The 19571-nt window shown below is 39.8% G+C and overlaps 1 protein-coding gene across 5 annotated transcripts in view; it reads left to right on the top strand.

Annotated features, from left to right (window-relative positions):
• The window catches only part of LOC150108537 (uncharacterized), a 284792-nt gene that overhangs the window by 109313 nt on the left and 155908 nt on the right, over positions 1–19571 (top strand). For all 5 annotated transcript variants that reach the window (XM_090415967.1, XM_090415968.1, XM_090415966.1 and 2 more), the window contains one exon: positions 2634–2831. In XM_090415967.1, coding sequence (XP_090272093.1) covers positions 2634–2831 — 198 coding nt within the window. The remainder of the gene's footprint in view (positions 1–2633; positions 2832–19571) is intronic.

Below are 19571 nucleotides of genomic sequence, written 5' to 3'. Positions count from 1 at the left end.
TGAATTTGATTCTAGGGTGTTGGTTGTTCAAGTGTGTTAGGAAGGAGAGGAGTGAATCCGGGCCATGTGGCCAAATAGCGAAAACATCATCAACGTAGCGAAGCCATATGGTAGGTTTTTATGGGGCTGAGTTTATGGCTTTCTCTTCAAACGTCTCCATGAAGAAGTTGGAGTAGATCGTTCCACTTACCTCCCCATTGATTACAATCCCACCAACTCACAAATTAGAAAACTCCATAGGCTCCTTAAGAAGGTCACTTCTTGGCCTGTGGAGATTATCAACAGACTAAAACCCTATAACTCTAGACCCCCCCGCATATATGGGCTCCCAAAAATACACAAAGAAAATGTGCCATTACGTCCCATAGTGGATGGCATTGATTCCCCCACTTACAAACTAGCCAAGCATTTAGCCAAAGCGCTCTCACACTATACTGGCAATACACCATCACACATAAAAAACTCAGCCCACTTCAAAGCTAGTATAGAAAACCTTACACTCCAACATAATGACATAATGGTCAGTTTTGATGTCTCCTCCCTATTCACGAATGTCCCCCTCAAAGAAACCTAAGAGCTGATCCAAGCTAAATTTCCTCCCGATATCTCAGTGCTATTTCAGTTTACAATGAACTCAGGCTATTTCGTTTGGCAGGAAAAATTCTACAAACAGATAGAGGGGACAGCCATGGGTTCACCACTTTTCCCACCCTTGGCCAACTTCTTCATGAAGACGTTTGAAGAGAAAGCCATAAACTCAGCCCCACAAAAACCTACCATATGGCTTCGCTACATTGATGATGTTTTCGCTATTTGGCCACATGGTCCGGATTCACTCCCCTCCTTCCTAACACACTTGAACACACCAACACCCTAGAATCAAATTCACCCTGGAAAAAGAGGAAAACAATAGCCTCCCCTTCCTGGACACACTAGTCACCTGCCAACCTGATGGTACTTTGGTTTTCTCAGTTTATAGAAAACCCACCCATACAGGCAGATACATTCACCAACAATCCCACTACCCCCCCTCACAACAATATGGAGTTATTAAAACATTATTCAACAGGGCAAAAATAATCTGTTCTAATGATCAAGCCCTAACCACTGAACTAAATCACATCCGTGTCACTTTCTCAGCTAACGGCTACCCCCTCCAAAAAATCCAAAAAATACTTAACCCAGTTATCCACAACCCACCACCCCCTCCCCTTCACAAAAAAGATTACTCTAAATCCATCACCATTCCCTACATCCGAGGCACCTCGGAAAAAATCAATAAAATCTTAAAAAAACATGACTTGACCACTTGTTACAGACCACATAGAAAACTGGCATCCCTTATCCACTCCACCAAAGACCAACCACTTCCCCTAGACCTACCTGGTGTATACCAGGTCCCTTGCAGCTGTAAACTGTCCTACTTTGGACAAACAGGCAGGACAGCAAATATCAGAATCTCAGAACACAAGGATTACATCCGATTTCACCAGTACAGCCACTCTGGGCTTGCAGACCACGCTCTGGATACTCGCCACAGAATAAGATGGAAGAAAGCCACAGTAATACACCGCAGCAAGTTCAAGTATGAAAGACTATTCATGGAATCAGCCTCGGCCCTTAGGAACATGCCAAACCTCAACAAATTTGGATGCATGAGACTGCCCTAAATTTGGGAAACTTTTATCAGAAGAACTTCAGCCCAAAGGCCAAGAACTACCAATATAGCCCGCCAGGGGGCACCATCAGGACTTTAGGAAAACGTTAGCTTCCTAGCTTCAGTCTCATTTGCTGTTATTAGTACTTGTGTGCACGTGTCTTTGTAGTAAGTTCCCAAGAAGATGGCAACGTGACGTTCGCCAAAATATCGGAAAGTATATATTAAAGTTTATTTAATCTATATTTCTAGTATACGCTGTCAATTCCTTAAATATTAGTTATTAAGGGTTAGATAATCAAGAAACCTTGCTTTAAAGTTCAAACATAGAACTTTAACATGCCTCTTCAGGTCTCCTATAAATAAGCAGAATGGTGTTCTTATATGAGGCAGCGAAAATCATCTTTCTAAAGACAGTCACAAACATTAATGTCCATATTATATTGTTATATTATTATTATTTGACACCTCCAGGGAGTCAAAGGACTCATCGAGGGAGGGCTCTACAACTCTGTCTCCACCATTAAATCGTCAACTTACCTCAACTACACCAACGGCATCTACTGCAGACAATCACAAACATCCATGCCCATGGCGGGATTTGAACCCGCAGCCTTTTGGCTGGAGAGCGGATACGCTGTCCACTCGGCCAACCAGACCAGCTGGTTTGTGTTTGAATGTCCATATTATTTAAACACAAGCTTTGTAGCTTGAGAATGGAAACATTATCCACTTGGACAACCAGGCTGCTTATTATAGATATGTCATTCTTATAGAATTCAGAAATATAGAATAAGTATTTTTATAAATATATATGTATAATTATGAATATTTCAAAATAGCATATTCAATCCGTCAAAATTATCTTCTCTATTTCAGTATAGCCATATCTCTGTGTAGTATAGTTTGTAAATTAGTATTTTTTCAATATAATATTAATAACTTCATAACCTTAATTAATGTTTTTTGTTTTCAGAATAATTGTCATGATTTAGATGCATCCCAAACACCAGATCCAGTGGACTGCATTAGTATTGGAAGCAATCAAAGCAGTAGTAGTGGTGGTATACATTGTTGTCCAAATTCGTTAACAAATATACGTGAAAAAGTGGCCACAAGTATTCCAAGGGTAAGAGAATTGGAGAAAAAGGTCAAAACAATCCCTCTCCTCCAGGTGAGAAATGACACTGAAATGTAGATGTTTATTTTATTTTTTCTTCTGTATTTTATGCCATGTGCAAAAAAAATGCAGTTATTATTTTTTGGGAATCATTAAGTCTGAAAAATTAATCATTAGTAGCTTGCACTAACCATTATCCTCATGCTACTTATTATACCTCTTCTAAATGCAACCAATTAGAGATTATAGCTTATCTCCTGGTAGACATTCAGTGCTGAAAGAAGTAATTTTTCCAATACTAATGCAGCCCAGTTTCCAATACTTATGTTCTGATGGCTGATTTGTCTGTACGTGGGATGAAAAACCTGAGTTTCCTAGAGAAAAATTATGTTATGCCTTAGTAAAATAATTGCTTAGTAATTCATACATTTCTTCTGCTTCTGTCACTTTTCTTATCAGCATTCAATAAAGTTATCATCATTCTTCCTTTTACTTTCTACTACATACTGAAAGCTCTCTTTGGGATTTTATTTGTCATGCTTTAGTTAATTTGCAATAAAAATTGGTTGTTTTTTCCTTAATTATACTGGTCACCTTTCTTGCCCATGCCTTGTACTGCTCTTTACGCTGCTGGTGGCTCATGCTTAATCATGTTACTCATCCAGTTTTTTTTTCTGAGCATCTGAGTGACCATATGGCATCTGTGGATGCCGAGTGAACATATAGATGGATAATTTCCATTCACAAAAGACAATTAGTAAGCTTGTAGCACATTTGTACTGTGAGTGGACTAAGGATTTTGTCCCATTTTTTATCAGTTTTATATATTTTTTGCAATTTTTGCCTCCAATAAGTGGGACAGTGGTCTCACACCAGACAGTAAAATTCATCTCCCACCTAAAGACAATCACAAGTATCCATGCCCATGGCAGGATTCGAACCTGTGACCTGTTCATTGGAGAGCAGGTACGCTAACTACTCAGCCAACCAAGCCAGCAAACTTAGAAACTTAGGAGCTTAGAGGACAGCTTGGAGCTATAGCATCGAATGAGGAGTTGAGCAGAAAAGAAATAAATACTATTTGGAAACTGATAAGGAGATACTTAACAGCATCAAGGTGTGCATGCATTCCGAAGGTCAAATCTTCTTCTTCTTGAGTATTCTGCAATTGGGCAGGTTCTTCTTTTAGTAGCAGAAACTTTCCTTCCACTCTCTTCTGTTCTGAGCCTTCTCTTTCAAGGTTGTGTACCTGTCTCCATTCAGCATGTCATCTAGCATTGTTTTCCTTTCTCTTACTCTGGGTCTTTTTCCGTATATTTTTCCTTCGATGGCATCTCTGATGATTCCACTCCATCTCAGAATAAGTCCTATCCATTTTCCCTTTCTTCTTTTTATCCTCTTTAACAGACTTCTTTCTTCTTCTACACTTTTTAAGACCTATTCATTAGTTATTTTATCTGTCCATTTGATTTTTTCCATCCTTCTCCAAATCCACATCTCAAAGCTTTTCAAAATCTTAATTTCTTCTTTCTTCAATGTCCAAGTTTTTCAGACGCATAGAGGGCAACACTCCACACATAACATTTTATTAGTCTTTTCTTTAGGTTTCTATCAATTTTACTTCTGAATAAATTCCATTTTCTATTAAAGGCATCTCTTCCCATTGCTATTCTTGCTTTTATGTCACTTTTCATCTTCTATCACTGCTAATAACACTTCCTAGATATTTAAATGTCTTTACTTGATTCAGTTTTTCCCCATTTATTCTGATTTGCCTCTTTCCTTGCTATTTTCATTACCTTTGTTTTTCTGATGTTTCATTCCATAATTGATACAGGATTCCAGTAATCTGTTCAACAGATGTTTCAGTATTTGATCGTAATGCTTTGTCATCTGCGTATCTTATTGCAAATATCTGTCTACCTCCGATCTTTATTCCTTCTTCTGAATTCTCCAGTGCTTCTTTTAACCTTGCTTCGGAATATTCGGAATACATGTTAAACAAAATTGGTGACAGAGATCAGCCTTGTCTTACTCCTTTTCCAATGATACCTGGTTCTGTTGTACCATATATGTCTCTCACCATGGCAGTTTGTCCCATATATAGTGAAATAATTAGCCTTCTGTCTTTCCAATCAATACCAATCTTTTCCATTACTTCCACCATCTTATCCCATTTTACAAAGTCAAAAGCTTTTTCAAAATCTATATAACAGATATTAACTTCTTTATTCACTTCCAGCCTTCTTTCACTTACTATTCTTAACAGTCCAACCGCATCTCTTGTTCCCCTACCCTTCCTGAAACCAAACTGATCTCCAAGAAATTCTTCCACTTTAGATGCAATTCTTCGTGTTAAGATTCTCATAAGTATTTTTGATGTATGGGAAATTATGCAAACATATCATCAGTTATATCATCAGTTATTTTATTTTTCTAAATTGTATATCATCAGTTATTTTATTTTTCTAAAATCCTTGCAGTTCACTGCATTACTTTTCTTTGGTATAGGTATAAATATTATGATCATAAAATCTTTTGGTAGTTCTCCTTTGTTACAAATTAAATTTATTATTTTGGTTATTTCTTCAGTTCCATTCTTTTGAAGTTGTTTCAGGAATTCTGTAGGTATTTCATCTATTCCTTCTGCCTTTCCGCATTTTAATTCTTTAATGGCCATTTCTACTTCTGTCTTCAAAATCTCTGGGCTTAGATCATCTTCATTTACCCCTTCTTTATATCTTCTAATGGCAACTCATTTGGTCTAGTTTCCTCTATATTGTATTTTCCCTTGTCATATAGATCTTCAATGTATTCCTTCCATCTCATTATGATTTTATCTTCTTCAGTTATGATTTCTCCATTCTTATTTTCTATACCTCTAGCTCGAATTCCATTTCTCTTGTGATTCATGCTTCTTGCTTTTTCATATAAAAGATCATACCTTCCCACTCTCTCATAATTTTCCGTTTCTTCACATTGTTTTTTAAGCCAATCTTCTCTACTTCTTTCTGCTTCCCTTCTCAATTTGTCATTGAAGGTTCTATATTGTATTTTCCCTTCTGGGGTGTCTTTATTTTTCCATTTCCTTCTTTCTTCCATTAGAGAAATCATCTCATTAGTTATCCAAGGTTTTTTTATTCTTTTAGCTCTTACATATCCAATTTCTTCTTCTGCAATCTTCTTTATTTTCTCTTTAACTTATTCCCATTTCTTTTCTGGATCTTCAGTTTTGACAAAACTTGTTTCCTCTAATTCTTTCTCCAATCTATTTCCAAATTCCTTGGTATTTTTTAATTTCTCTAAGTTCCATTTTTTTCCTTTTCACAGCTTAGTAGATTGTGGTCAGAGTAAATATCAGCTCCAGGATATGTGCAGGCATTTTTTACACTATTCTTGTATCTTTGCTTTACTATAATGTAATCATTTTGATACCTTTCCATATCTCCTGGTTTTTTCCTTGTGTATAGTCTTCTCTTAGATTTTTTAAACCAAGTATTCGTAATTATTAGCTTATTTTCTTTACAGAATTCCACTAACTTTTCCCCTCTCTCATTTCTATTACCTAGTCCGTATCCTCCTACTACACTCCCATTCCCTTCTCCTACAACTCCATTCCAATCTCCCATTATAATCATATAGTCTTTTCTTTTTTCTACTTTAATTAGTTCTTGTAATTGTTCGTACATTTCCGCATCTGAATGGTCACTTGTTGGCACATATACCTGCATTATTGTTATGTCCACTGGTTAAGGCTTCAATTTTACCATCATAATCCTTTCATTCAGACAGTTTATGCTAATGATGTTCTTTGCTGTTCTTTTATTAAAAACAAGTGTAACTCCTTTTTATCTCCACCTGAGTAAACTACTCTTACTTCGTCACTATAAAAATCACCTATTTCTTCCCATCTGACTTCACAGAGCCCTATGATATCAATTTTTCCTTTGTCCATTTCTTGTTTGAGATTTTCTAATTTTCCACATCTGCTCATTGTTCTCACATTCCACGTTGCAATTTTGATTCTCTGACGATCTTTCATTTTCAGTTTGTTTATAGCTTGTTTTAAGTCACTTTTAGAGGTTTGATCGGGAGGAACATCAGCCCTTGAAGCATCCTTATTTCCCGATATTGTATCCATTCCAATGTATACCTTCTTTTCCTCTCTGTGCCAAGAGACACCACCTTGGTTTGCCGGGCTGGTAGCTGCCCCCTTATAATTTCTATTCATTGCTACTAAAAGGATGTCAAATGGATAAATGAGGAGACTGAGCATGAAATCTGAAGAAGAAGGCACTTTGGAGGCTAGATGAATAATTATAATAATCAGTTGCATGAAGAGTATAAAGAGACCGGAAGGGTGACTCAATTGATAAGGAAGCAAAAGTGCAGTAAGAGCAGAAATTAGCAAATCAGTGCCAAGAAAATCCCTAGGGTGTTTTTTCGATACGTAAGATGGAAAAATGTGAGATGATGTAATTGCTGCAGAGGACATAGTCAGGGTATCGATGAGTAGTTCATCAGAGGGGTGTTTCATCCTTAGTGTGAAATTAGAAGCTCAAGTGTAGAGAACGATATGAGAGAAGACTTACTGCTGAGCAAGGAAGAGGTATATGAAGTGTTAAGTAAGCTAAGTGTCAAGGCAATATGATATGATAAGGCAATATATATATATATATATATATATATATATATTTAACAAGAATCTTGCAACAGCTGAAGTCCCAAAGGAGTGGAAGGAAGGTAAAATTGTTCCACTTCATAAAGGTGGTGGTGGTGGTGGTGGTGGTGGTGATAAGGCCAAGCCTATAAATTATAGGCCAATCAGCATTATCTCGAGTTGTAGTTAAGGTATTGGAGAGGCTTGTGAGAGCTAGGATACTAAAGTGGGTTAATAACAGCAATATTCTCTGTGCTTGTCAGCATGGGTTTGTTAAGGGAAGGTTATGTTTTACCAACTTGTTTATGTACTGTAACAAGGTGACAAATGTATTGGACAAGGGGGGATGCATATAAGTGCTTTTGATAGATTGCCACACCACAGGTTGGTAACTAAACTGGAGCAGATGGGATTGGATAATAGATTAGTGAGTTGGATAGTCAACTGGCTCTCAGTTAGGTACCACAAATTGTGTATGGAGAGCAGTACCTCAGAAGAGAAAAATCACCAGCGGTATGCTGCAGGTGTATTTTGGAACTATTGTTATTTAATTTGTATATTAATGATATTGGGAAGGGTTTAACTGATGATATACAACTGGTTGCAAATTATGCAAACAGTTGTAAACAGTTTGCAAACATTAATGTTGCAAAGTGTTAGCTTCAGAAATCTGGAAGGCAACAATAGAATGTGAAAATATACACTTGGTTGGGAAATAGAATTCAGGGGTAACAATGCACAAGTTGTAAAGTCATCACATCAGATTATGGCAATGCAGTGGACCTTAATGTGCAGAAATACAGAAGTTATGGTTCCACTGTATAAGACTGTGATCATGCTCCATATGGATTATTCTGCACAGATTTGGTTCCCTGGTTTTCCTAGAGATGAAGATATATTAGAAAGGGTCCAGATTACCGACTAAGGTCTTTGGGATGCATTGAGGAAATGCAATTTGCAAAGCCTTGCGAATGGGAGGAAGGGAGGGGGATATGATTAAGATATTTAAGTTTTTTTTTTTTATGTTGGGCCCATATACGAGAGGGTGGCTGGTCAACCTATAGTACTTTAGTACTGTATATGGGTAGCGAGATGGGAGAGGAGGAACTTGTTAACATTCAATTTAAAAGCCTGTATATTGTATTCCTTGGGAAATACATCAGGGGGAAGATTGTTCCACAGTACAGCAGTAGCAGAGATGAAGGAGGAGGAAAAGAAACTTGTTCTGTGGGTTTTGAGGTGTACTCTGAAGGGGTGTTGGGAGGTGGCTATACGTGTTCCAATAGGTTTAGTAGAGAGTGGGGGAATTATTGATGTTGTTTCAGATGAGCATTTTCCATGAAAATATTTGTAGAATATACAAATTGCAGAGACTAAGCATCTATGTGAGAGTGGGGGGGGGGGAGTGAGTCAGTAAGAGATGGATCATTTATCAGTCTAATTGCTCTCCTCTGTATCGAGTCAAGCATTTTGAGGGAGCTTTTTAGGAGCCCCACTCCAAATGTGAGAACAGTATTCAATAGCTGAGTGGATTTGCGATTTGTATAGGGTTAACAGTTGTTTTGAAGTGAAGTAGCATCTTGAGCGAAATAGAAAGCCTAGTTTTTTGGAAGCTGAGGATGCAGTGGTTGTGATGTGTTTATGCCAGGAGAGGCCTGATGTCATGGTAATTCCGAGAAGAGAGATTTCATCTTGTCTGGGAATTTGAGTGTTATCGAAAATAATACTGGGGTAAAAAGGTTCTTTTTTGTGTGAAATAAGACGGAACTGGGTTTTACTAGCGTTGAAGTTGACAAGGTTATCTGAGCTCCATCGGAGATGTTTTGGAGGTCTGTGTTAAGGGAAGTTGTGGTTGATGTTCTGTGGGTTGAAGCGAGTTGTACAGGGTGAGGTTTATCAAATGAAAGGGAGGAGTGCAATATGCTGTCACCTGCAAAACTGTATATTGGTTTGGAGGTCAACTGAAGTAGGTCATTGATGTATAGAAGGAAGAGGGTCGGTGAGAGAACTGAACCTTGTGGGACCCAGGCATTTGTTGGATAGTGGGAGGATAGGGAGCCATCTACCATCACACATAGTGTGCACCCAGACAGGAAGCTGGCAATCCATCTGCAGAAGTCCTGAGACAGTCCAAATGATGGGAATTTGCTTAATAAGCCTTTGTGCCAGACCTGGTCAAAGGCTTTAGAGATATCAAGTGCAGCTACTTGGGATTCACCAAATTTTTCCATGGCATATGTCCAGAGATGAGTGATATATGACAGCAGTCACCTGTTCATCGGCATCGACAGAATCCATACTGGTGGTTGTTTAATAGCTGGGTGCCTTCAAGGTAGAGCAGGAGTTGAGAGTTAATGGTTTTCTCCATCACTTTAGATAGGATTGAGGTGAGTGAGATAGAGCGGTAGCTAGATGGCAGCGATTTATCACCCTTTTTGGGAATAGGTTGAATATAGGCCAATTTCCAGGCTTTGGGATAAATACCGGTGGAGTAGGAGAGTGTGTATAGACGGCATAGGATAGGAGTCAGTTCTGCTGCACAGACTTTCAGGACAATTGGAGGAATGCCATCAGGGTCAGGGGATTTTTTTGTGTCTAATTTTGACAACAGGTTTATGATCTCTTTCTGGCAAAAGGATACAGGGGGAATTGTGTGTTGGGCAGTTGGAATGACTGGGGGACATTTGCCATTGTCGGTTATGCGTGCATTGGAGGCAAAGTGTGAAGCGAGGAGATTAGATTTTTCTGTGGTGATGTTGCAATCGAGCCATTTGGGTATGATAGCGGGGGGGGGGCATAGTGTAGGGCAAGAGTTGTTGCGACCAATTGCTTTGGCGAGAGACCAAAAGGCATGGCTGCCGCAAGGACAGGCTGCAAGCTTCCTGCTTTTTGCCGGTTCAAATTCTGTTTTGGAATCATTGATACTTTTTTTGCATCTGTGTCGGGCTTCAGTATAGGTACTGAAGGAAGTTGGTGTTCTTAATTTGAGCCAGTTGTGGTATGCCTGATTTTTCGTTTGCACAACCTTGGCACATTTTTTGGAGAACCAGGGTTTGGATAGGGGCAGCAGTTCAGAGTGGTGTGAAGAATGTATGTTATCATGCCAGTGAGGATTATTTTGTGATGTGTTCGGTGCATATGTTAGGATTGGAAGACTGCAAACAGTAGTCCAACCATGGGAATGAAGCATAGTAGTCTCGGAGGCTGTCCCATTTAGCACTGTTGTAATGCCAGACTACTCTCATGCAGGTGTGACTGTGTGAGCGTTGTTGCATTGGGCAGGAGATGAGCACTCGGTTGTGGTCAGAATTACCCAGGGGGCTCACTACATTCACTGTATATTTGGAAGGATCGTTTGTAAGGAAGAAGTGTAGGGTATTTGGGGAGTGATTTGGGTTATCTGGTATTCTGGTAGGCTTGTGAACAATTTGTGTAAAGTCATTGGTGATGGCAAAGATTTCGGCATCTCTGCCTGCAAGATGGAAGAGAAAAGCCAGTTGGTGTTATGAACATTAAAATCACCTAGGAGGATGATTTCACTATTTGGATAGTGGTACTGGAAGAAATCAACTTTTGAGGAGAGGAAGTTAAAGAGCTCAGAGTGATTGGTGGTATTGGGAGAGCGATAGAGACAGCAGATGAATTTGACTTGAGTGGGGGAGATATATTTTTAGCCAAAGAAGGTCAAAGTTGGGCGATTCAAGGTTAGGTGCTCTCTGGCAGGGTATGTTAGAACGGATATATGCACACACCACCCTTGGGTCGAAAGGAATTAAGTAGTGAATAGTTTGGATGGTTAAGATGGATGGTGCTGGGGGAAGGTGAAATTTGTGTTTCTGTTAAGAAGAGTAGCTGGGGTTTGGTTGACTGCAGATGATAGTGAACGCTATTAAGGTTGCAGTTGAGACTACAGGTGTTGGTGTAGTGGATATGCAAGGGTCTGTGGGGAATGGCTTTGACCGCTGGGGGTCTTGCACATTTCGTATGCAGTGCCTGCATACTGGTCTCTTTGGTGGCTACTAGTGGCGTCACTTGGTTTTTGCACTAATTTGGTTTGTTTGTAGTCTATCGTCCAGCTGTTTTCGGAGTTGACGTCTTTGTTCCCTTTGTTCAAAGGTTAATTCAGGTTGAGCACATACACGTGATTGGGCGCCACTCTCCTTTAGTTTGCTATTTATCGCTATTATTAATTTGGAAGTGTTTGTCGGCATATCACAGATCACTTTGACGAGACTTGGATAGTTCGTTCTGTCCTTTCTTCTGTTTATGGTACCAAATCGATGACATTTGATGATGTTTCTAGGATCGAAGTTACATATGCCTGCTACTTTGCTAAATTCTTTTAGAGATTTACTGTTTTCCTCCGGGAAGTTCAAAATAACGGCATTGAGTCTCCTGTTTTCAACTTCGAGCGACGAGTGTACCATTGATGCGATTAAATCACCGAGTTCGTTAGTGGGTAAAGATGCACTTCTGATTGGCCGCTGAGGGTCGAATATCTCGAGCTTGGTTTCCAAATTTCGAATTTTGGACAAGAAAGTATCGATCATGTTACTAAGGTGCTGTTCAAGATCTTCGACTCATTTGCCTATGTTTAGCAGCTGTTTAACAGAGTGGGGGGCATATCGAACAGAAGGCTGGTTCAGTTCAATAAGTAACTTGAGCACCGAATCCTCTACTTTCGCGCAGGAAGTATGTAGCCAGTTGTGGCAGAAGTCGCACGATATGCCTTTTTTTCTTTCGGTAATTTCGGTTTTGCAACTCCTGCACTTCGTATTGTCTTTCAGTTTGTTGGCTATTGGCTACGCTACACTAACTTGGTAAAGATTTGTTACTGCGTTAATTATTATTATTATTATTATTATTATTATTATATAATAATAAGACCTCATGGAGTCAAAGACTCATCTGGGAGGTCCTTTTATCACACACACATCTCATCATACCGTGTCTTAAACACATTCAAACCCCTTGCAGACACCACACTCTCAGGTAAGGCATTCCAATCATTCACAACTCTGCACGAAAAAAACCTGCCTCTCACACCCTCTTTATACAGTTTCCAGGGATGACGTCTGGTTCTCCCCTGATCTCCCACTATTATCTGTAGAACGTCTCCGCCATTGATCTTATAACAACCCCTTACCAACTTGTAGGTCTCTCTATTATATCTCCCCTCTTCCTCCTGTCCACCAGACTATGCAAATTACATCTTCTCAATCTTTCCTCATACTCGACATTCCAGAGGTCAGAAACTACCTTAGTCAGTCGCCTATGGCCTTTCCAACATCTCTTCATCCTTCTGAAAAACCTGGTGACCAAAATCTGGGCACAATAGTCCATGTGTGGCCTAATCAAAGCCTTATACAACGGAACAAGAATCTCCCTACTTCTGCACGTCAGTGTCCTCCGCATCATTCCCAGAAGACTTTGTGTTGTCTTCACAATTTTGCCTATGTGTGCCCTAAATTTTAGATCCTTATCCACTACCACCCCTAGATCTCTTATTTCCTCTACCTCCAACAATATATCCTCACCAAGCATAAATTCTGCATCCCATCTTTGTTTTCCAAATTACAAAACCTTACATTTTGCAACATTGAACTCACATACCCATTCCCATGCCCAATCACTCAATTTATTGAATTCTTCTTGCAAGGCCACAAAATCTTCACTACTCTTATTGGTTCATCCCAACTTTGCATCATCTCCAAACAATTGAATATCCGTGTCTTAAACACGGATATTTAAATCTTCGCCAATATCATTAATATACAAGTTAAACAGTAATGGCTCTAAAACAGACCCCTGAGGCACTCCACTAGTGACTTTCCTTTTCCTGGATATCGCACCCTCATACACAACTTGTTGATACCTATCAGATAGCCAGTCTCCAATCCAATGCACTAATCTAATATCCAACCCCATCTGCTATAGTTTGACTGTCAACTCATCGTGGGGTACTCTATCAAAAGCCTTTGCAAAATCCAAGTATATTACTGTGCATCCTTCTCCTCTGTCCAAGGAAGCAGTCACTTTATTGTAATAAGTTAGTAGATTACTAAAACATGACCTCCCTTTAGCAAATCCAAGCTGTCCATCAAAGATAATACCATTGTTGTCAACCCAACTCTGGATCCTAGTTCTCACAATCTTCTCCAACATCTTAACCACAACACCTGACACACAGATAGGCCTATAGTCTGATGCTTGAGTTCGATCACCTCCTTTATTAAGTGGCACAATCTTGCCCTCCTTCCACTCCTTAGGAACTTGACCAAGTGCAAGACTCATATTAAAAAAATATGTCAAGGTAAGTGTCAACTCCCTGGCACATTCCTTCAGAATACACAGTGATATATTATCATGTCCCACAGCCTTATTTACATCTAGTTTACTCAACTCCCCAAACACCTCTTGCTCACTTACAGTCAGTCTCTCCTCCCCATTATCAACTGCTCTCAATCTCTCCATGAAGTCACATTCACAATATTGAAAGATCTTTATGAACTGCTCATTACGTATCTCCATCACACATTCTGCAACAGCTGTCTTTATACCATTTTCTCCAATCAATATCATCCTTCCATAATCATTCTTTCTTTTGCTGACAACATATTGAAAGAACTCCCCCTAGGATTTTTTTTGGCTTCATTAGCTAACTGCTGTTCATACCTTTCTTTAGCTACTCTCACCAACCAAGTCATCCTCCTTGCCTGGTCTTTGTAGACCTCATGAAATTAGTTATTTCCACTTCTCTTATGCTACCTCCATAATGCTCTTTTTCTCTGTATCACATGCTTAATCTCTTTATTCATCCATCTCACACCTACCATATTTAACATTCTCACCCTTGGAATACATTTAGACATTGCATCTACTAGATAGTTTTTGAAAATCCCCCAAGCTGGATTGATCTCTTTTCCAGCTAACTCCTCATTCCACGCTACACCCGCAAGCTGTCTCCTGAGCTCTTCATAATCACCCCCCCACACACTTGTAGTTCCACATATACCCTTTGCTCACAGGGGTCCTCTCACTGCTGGCAAACACCCAGGTAATCACGTCATGGTCACTCTCACCAATTGATGGATGATTTGATACCTCATTTATTATTATTATTATTATTATTATTATTATTAAACAAGACCTCATGGAGTCAAAGACTCATCTAGGAGGTCCTTTTATCTTACACACACATCTCATCATACCGTGTCTTAAACACATTCAAACTACTTGCAGACACCACGCTCTCAGGCAAGGCATTCCAATCACTCACAACTCTGCACGAAAAAAACCTGCCTCTCACTCCCTTACTCACACCCTCCTTGTACAGTTTCCAGGGATGACCTCTGGTTCTCCCCTGATCTCCCACTATTCTCTGTAGAACTTCTCCACCATTGATCCTATAACAACCCCTTACCAACTTGTAGGTCTCTATCATATCTCCCCTCTTCCTTCTCTCCACGAGACTCTGCAAATTACATCTTTTCAATCTTTCCTCATACTCAACATTTCAGAGGTCAGAAACTACCTTAATCAGTCGCCTTTGGACCCTTTCCAACATCTCTTCATCCTTCTGAAAACCCGGTGACCAAATCTGGGCGCAATAGTCCAAGTGTGGCCTAATCAAAGCCTTATACATTGGAACAAGTATCTCCCTACTTCTACATGTCAGTGTCCTCCGCATCATTCCCAGAAGTCTTTGTGTTGTCTTCACAATTTTGGCGATGTGTCCCCTAAATTTTAGATCCTTATCCACTATCACCCCCAGATCTCTTCTTTCCTCTAGTTCCAACAATATATTCTCACCAAACATAAATTCTGCATCCCATCTTTGTTTTCCAAATTTTAAAACTTTACATTTTGCAACATAAAACTCACATCCCCATTTGCTTCCCAATCACTCAATTTATTCAAGTCTTCTTGCAAGGCCACAACATCTTCACTACTCTTTATGGTTCGTCCCAACTTTGCATCATCTGCAAACAACTGAATATCTCCATCCAAATCTTCGCCAATATCATTAATATATAAGTTAAATAGTAATGGCCCTAAAACAGACCCCTGAGGCACTCCACTAGTGACTTTCCTTTTCCTGGATATTGCACCCCCATACACAACTTGTTGATACCTATCAGATAGCCAGTCTCCAATCCAATGCACTAATCTAATATCCAACCCCATCTGCGCTAGTTTGACTGTCAACTTATCATAAGGTACTCTATCAAAAGCCTTTGCGAAATCCAAGTATATTACTGTGTATCCTTCTCCTCTGTCCAAGGACGCAGTCACTTTATTGTAATAAGTAAGTAGATTACTAAAACATGACCTCCCTTTAGCAAATCCATGCTGTCCATCAAAGATTATACCATTGTTGTCAACCCAACTCTGGATCCTAGTTCTCACAAGCTTCTCCAACAACTTAACCACAACACCTGACACACAGATAGGCCTATAGTTTGATGCTTGAGTTCGATCACCTCCTTTATGAAGTGGCACAATCTTGCCCTCCTTCCACTCTTTAGGAACTTGACCAAGTGCAAGACTCGTATTAAAAAAATATGTCAAGGCAGGTGTCAACTCTCTGGCACACTCCTTCAGAATACGTGGTGATATATTATCAAGTCCCACAGCCTTATTTACATCTAGTTTACTCAACTCCCCAAACACCTCTTGCTCACTTACAGTCAGTCTCTCCTCCCCATCATCAACTGCTCTTAATCTCTCCATGAAGTCACATTCACAAGATTGAAAGATCTTTATGAATTGCTCATTAAGTATCTCCACAACACATTCTGCAACAGCTGTCTTTATACCATTTCCTCCAATCAATGTCATCCTTCCATAATCATTCTTTCTTTTGCTGGCTACATATCGAAAGAACTCCCTAGGATTCTTTTTGGCTTCATTAGCTAACTGCTGTTCATACCTCTCTTTAGCTACTCTCACCAACCAAGTCACCCTCCTTGCCTGGTCTTTGTAGACCTCATGAAATTGGTTACTTCCACTTCTCTTATGCTGTCTCCACAATGCCTTTTTTTTCTGTATTGCATGCTTAATCTCTTTATTCATCCATCTCACACCTACCTTATTTAACCTTCTCACCCGTGGTATACATTTAGACATTGCATCTACTAAATAGTTTTTGAAAATCCCCCAAGCTGCATTGATCTCTTTTCCAGCTAACTCCTGATTCCATGCTACATCTGTAAGCTGTCTCCTGAGCTCTTCATAATCACCCCCCTTGTAGTTCCACATATACCCTTTTTTCACAGGGGTCCTTGCACTGCTGGCAACCACCCAGGTAATCACCTCATGGTCACTTTCACCAATTGGTGGATGATTTGACACCTCATTTATAATTACATCCTCCAATGAGATGACTAAATCCAAGACCCTTAATCCTCGTGTGCCCTCTGTTACATACTGTCTGAGGTAGTTATCCCTCAAAAACTCAAGAAACTCATTTTCTTTACTTCCAGTCGCTATCTCTTCAATCCAGTCTATATTGCCATAATTAAAATCACCCATAAAGATCACCCTTTTCTTATTTGCTTGGCTTATTTGACTATACATTTCACTATCACCACCATCCACATTACTAGGTCTATAACAACATCCCACCAAGTATTTGATTCTATTCACCTCTATCTCACACCATACTGCCCCAAAACCACTGGCCCTATTTCCCTCTTGCATCTCTACCTTGTATGGACATAACTCTTTCTCTATCATCAATAGCACTCCCCCTCCCTTTTTATCCCTTCTATCCTCATGAAACACATCATACCTTTCCATCTCTATTCCTGTCAGGATGTCGTCCTCATCTAACCATGTGTCACTTATTCCAACAATCTCTGGGTACACAGACACAATTAGTGCAACCATTTCATCCACCTTGTTTCTTATGCTTCTAGCATTGGTATACAAACACAACAACTCATTTCTGGATCTACAGCTAGTTCCACTGATACCATTCACTCGATGTGCTCTCTCCATGCTGGACTGGGGCCATTTCTCTTTCTGCTTCTTCATTTTAGAACCCTTTGCAACAACATCTGTTTCCTCTTGATCCCTGGTCATCCCATTACTTTCCTGCCTACACATGCTCTCACCTCCTCTTGGAGCATCCACCTTTCTCCCGCTTTGTATCCCTGTCCACCCTGGGCCTCCCATGATTACATCCTTTGATGAGATGATCAAATCCAAGACCCTTAATTCTCGTGTGTCCTCTGTCACGTACTGTCTGAGGTAGTTATCCCTCAAAAACTCGAGAAACTCATTTTCTTTACTTCCAGTTGCTATCTCATCATTCCAGTCTATATTGCCATAATTAAAATCACCCATAATGATCACCCTTTTCTTATTTTCTTGGCTAATTTGACTATACATTTCAAATTAGCCAAGAAAATAAGAAAAGGTCTATAACAACATCCCATCAAGTATTTGATTTGATTCACCCTCTATCTTACACCATACTGCCTCAAAACCACTGGCACTATTTCCATCTTGCATCTCCACTTTGTATGGACATAACTCTTTCTCTATCAGCAATAGCACTCCCCCCTCCCTTTTTGCCCCTTCTATCCTCACGAAACACATCATACCCATTTCATCTCTATTCCTATCAGGATATTATCCTCTTCCAACCATGTCTCACTTATTCCGACAATCTTTTTTGGTGCACAGATGCAATTAGTGCAACCATTTCATCTGTTTTGTTTCTTATACTTCTAGCATTTGTATACAAACACAACAGCTCATTTCTGGATCTACAGCTAGTTCCACTGATACCACTCACTTGATGTGATCTCTCCATGCTTGACTTGGGCCATTTCCCTTTCTGCTTCTTCATTTTAGAACCCTTTTCAATTCCAACTGTTTCCTCTTGATCCCTGGTCATCCCATTCCTTTCCTTCCTACACATGCTCTCACCTCCTCTTGGAGCATCCACCTTTCTCACGCTGTGTACCCCTGTCCACCCTGAGTCTCTCTGTTTCCCTGCTCCTCTTGCACACCCATTCTTTCATTTTCTATGCTCATACCACTCACTTCCCCATTCATATCCACTTCTTCAATCTCTCCTGTCTTACTCTCCTGCTCTTCCACATCACTCCCCTCTGAATCTGATTCATTCTCTCTATTCACTTCTCTACCTTCCAGCAGCAGTCTCTCTCCAAGCGACTCACACCATAACCACTCAAATGCAGTCCATCGCTCCCATACAGCTCACTTCGTCCATCAAACTCATTCCACACATTAACAAACTGTACTCCCATCTCCTCACACATTTCAGCCAGCATATCATTCATAATCCTTGCGCTCCGCCTCATTTCACCACAGTCATACCTAGGCATCACAGTGACTATCGTTCCTGTCACACTATTTTCTTTTATCTTTCCACCTCCTGATATCCATTCTGACACGCTCTTTGTCCTCTCTGAAATCATTTGTACCAATTAATACTATTAACTCTTCTGCTCGCTCCCGCCTCATATGCAATGCCTCAATCACTCTACTCATTTTACCACCTGGAAAACATACCTCGTGCATTATATTCTCTAGCACACCTTTAATAATGGAGTCACCATACAACACCACTCGCTCATCTTTCGTTAACTCTTTCATGCCATCATAATTTATTTTAATAGTTTTGACCTGAATTCTCTTAATTTCATTCCACATCCATTTCATTTCTTGCCTCATCCAAGCCAATTCAACTTCCCGAATCTCATGACACATTCTCTCTATCATTCAGTCTTTCTAACTTTCTAACTCTCGACCCCCTCTTCTCACTTTCACTCTCATTCAACCTTCTTTGTTTCCATACTTTTGGTCCAACATACGTCCAACTGTTGCTTTCATTCTTCTCACTTTCACTATCATTCATCTTTCGTTGTTTCCGTATTTTCGGTCTAACATGCATCCAACTTTCGCTATCATTCTTCTCACTTTCACTCTCATTCATCTTTCTTTGTTTCTGTACTTTCAGTCCAACATGCGTCCAACTTTCGCCATCATTCATTCTTTCGATTTTTTTCACTTTTGATTTCTGCATCACGCCATTTCTAGTTTCATTCGTTCTCTCAATTTCATTTCCTTCCACCATTCTTGCCTCACCGTCCCTTTTA

The sequence above is a fragment of the Typopeltis vanoorti genome, chromosome 3 (genome assembly GCF_054136105.1).
Source record: "Typopeltis vanoorti isolate ZY-2024b chromosome 3, IOZ_Tvanoo_1.0, whole genome shotgun sequence".
Classification (NCBI taxonomy): Eukaryota; Metazoa; Arthropoda; class Arachnida; order Uropygi; family Thelyphonidae; genus Typopeltis; species Typopeltis vanoorti.
This window is presented reverse-complemented; position numbering and strand designations above follow the sequence as displayed.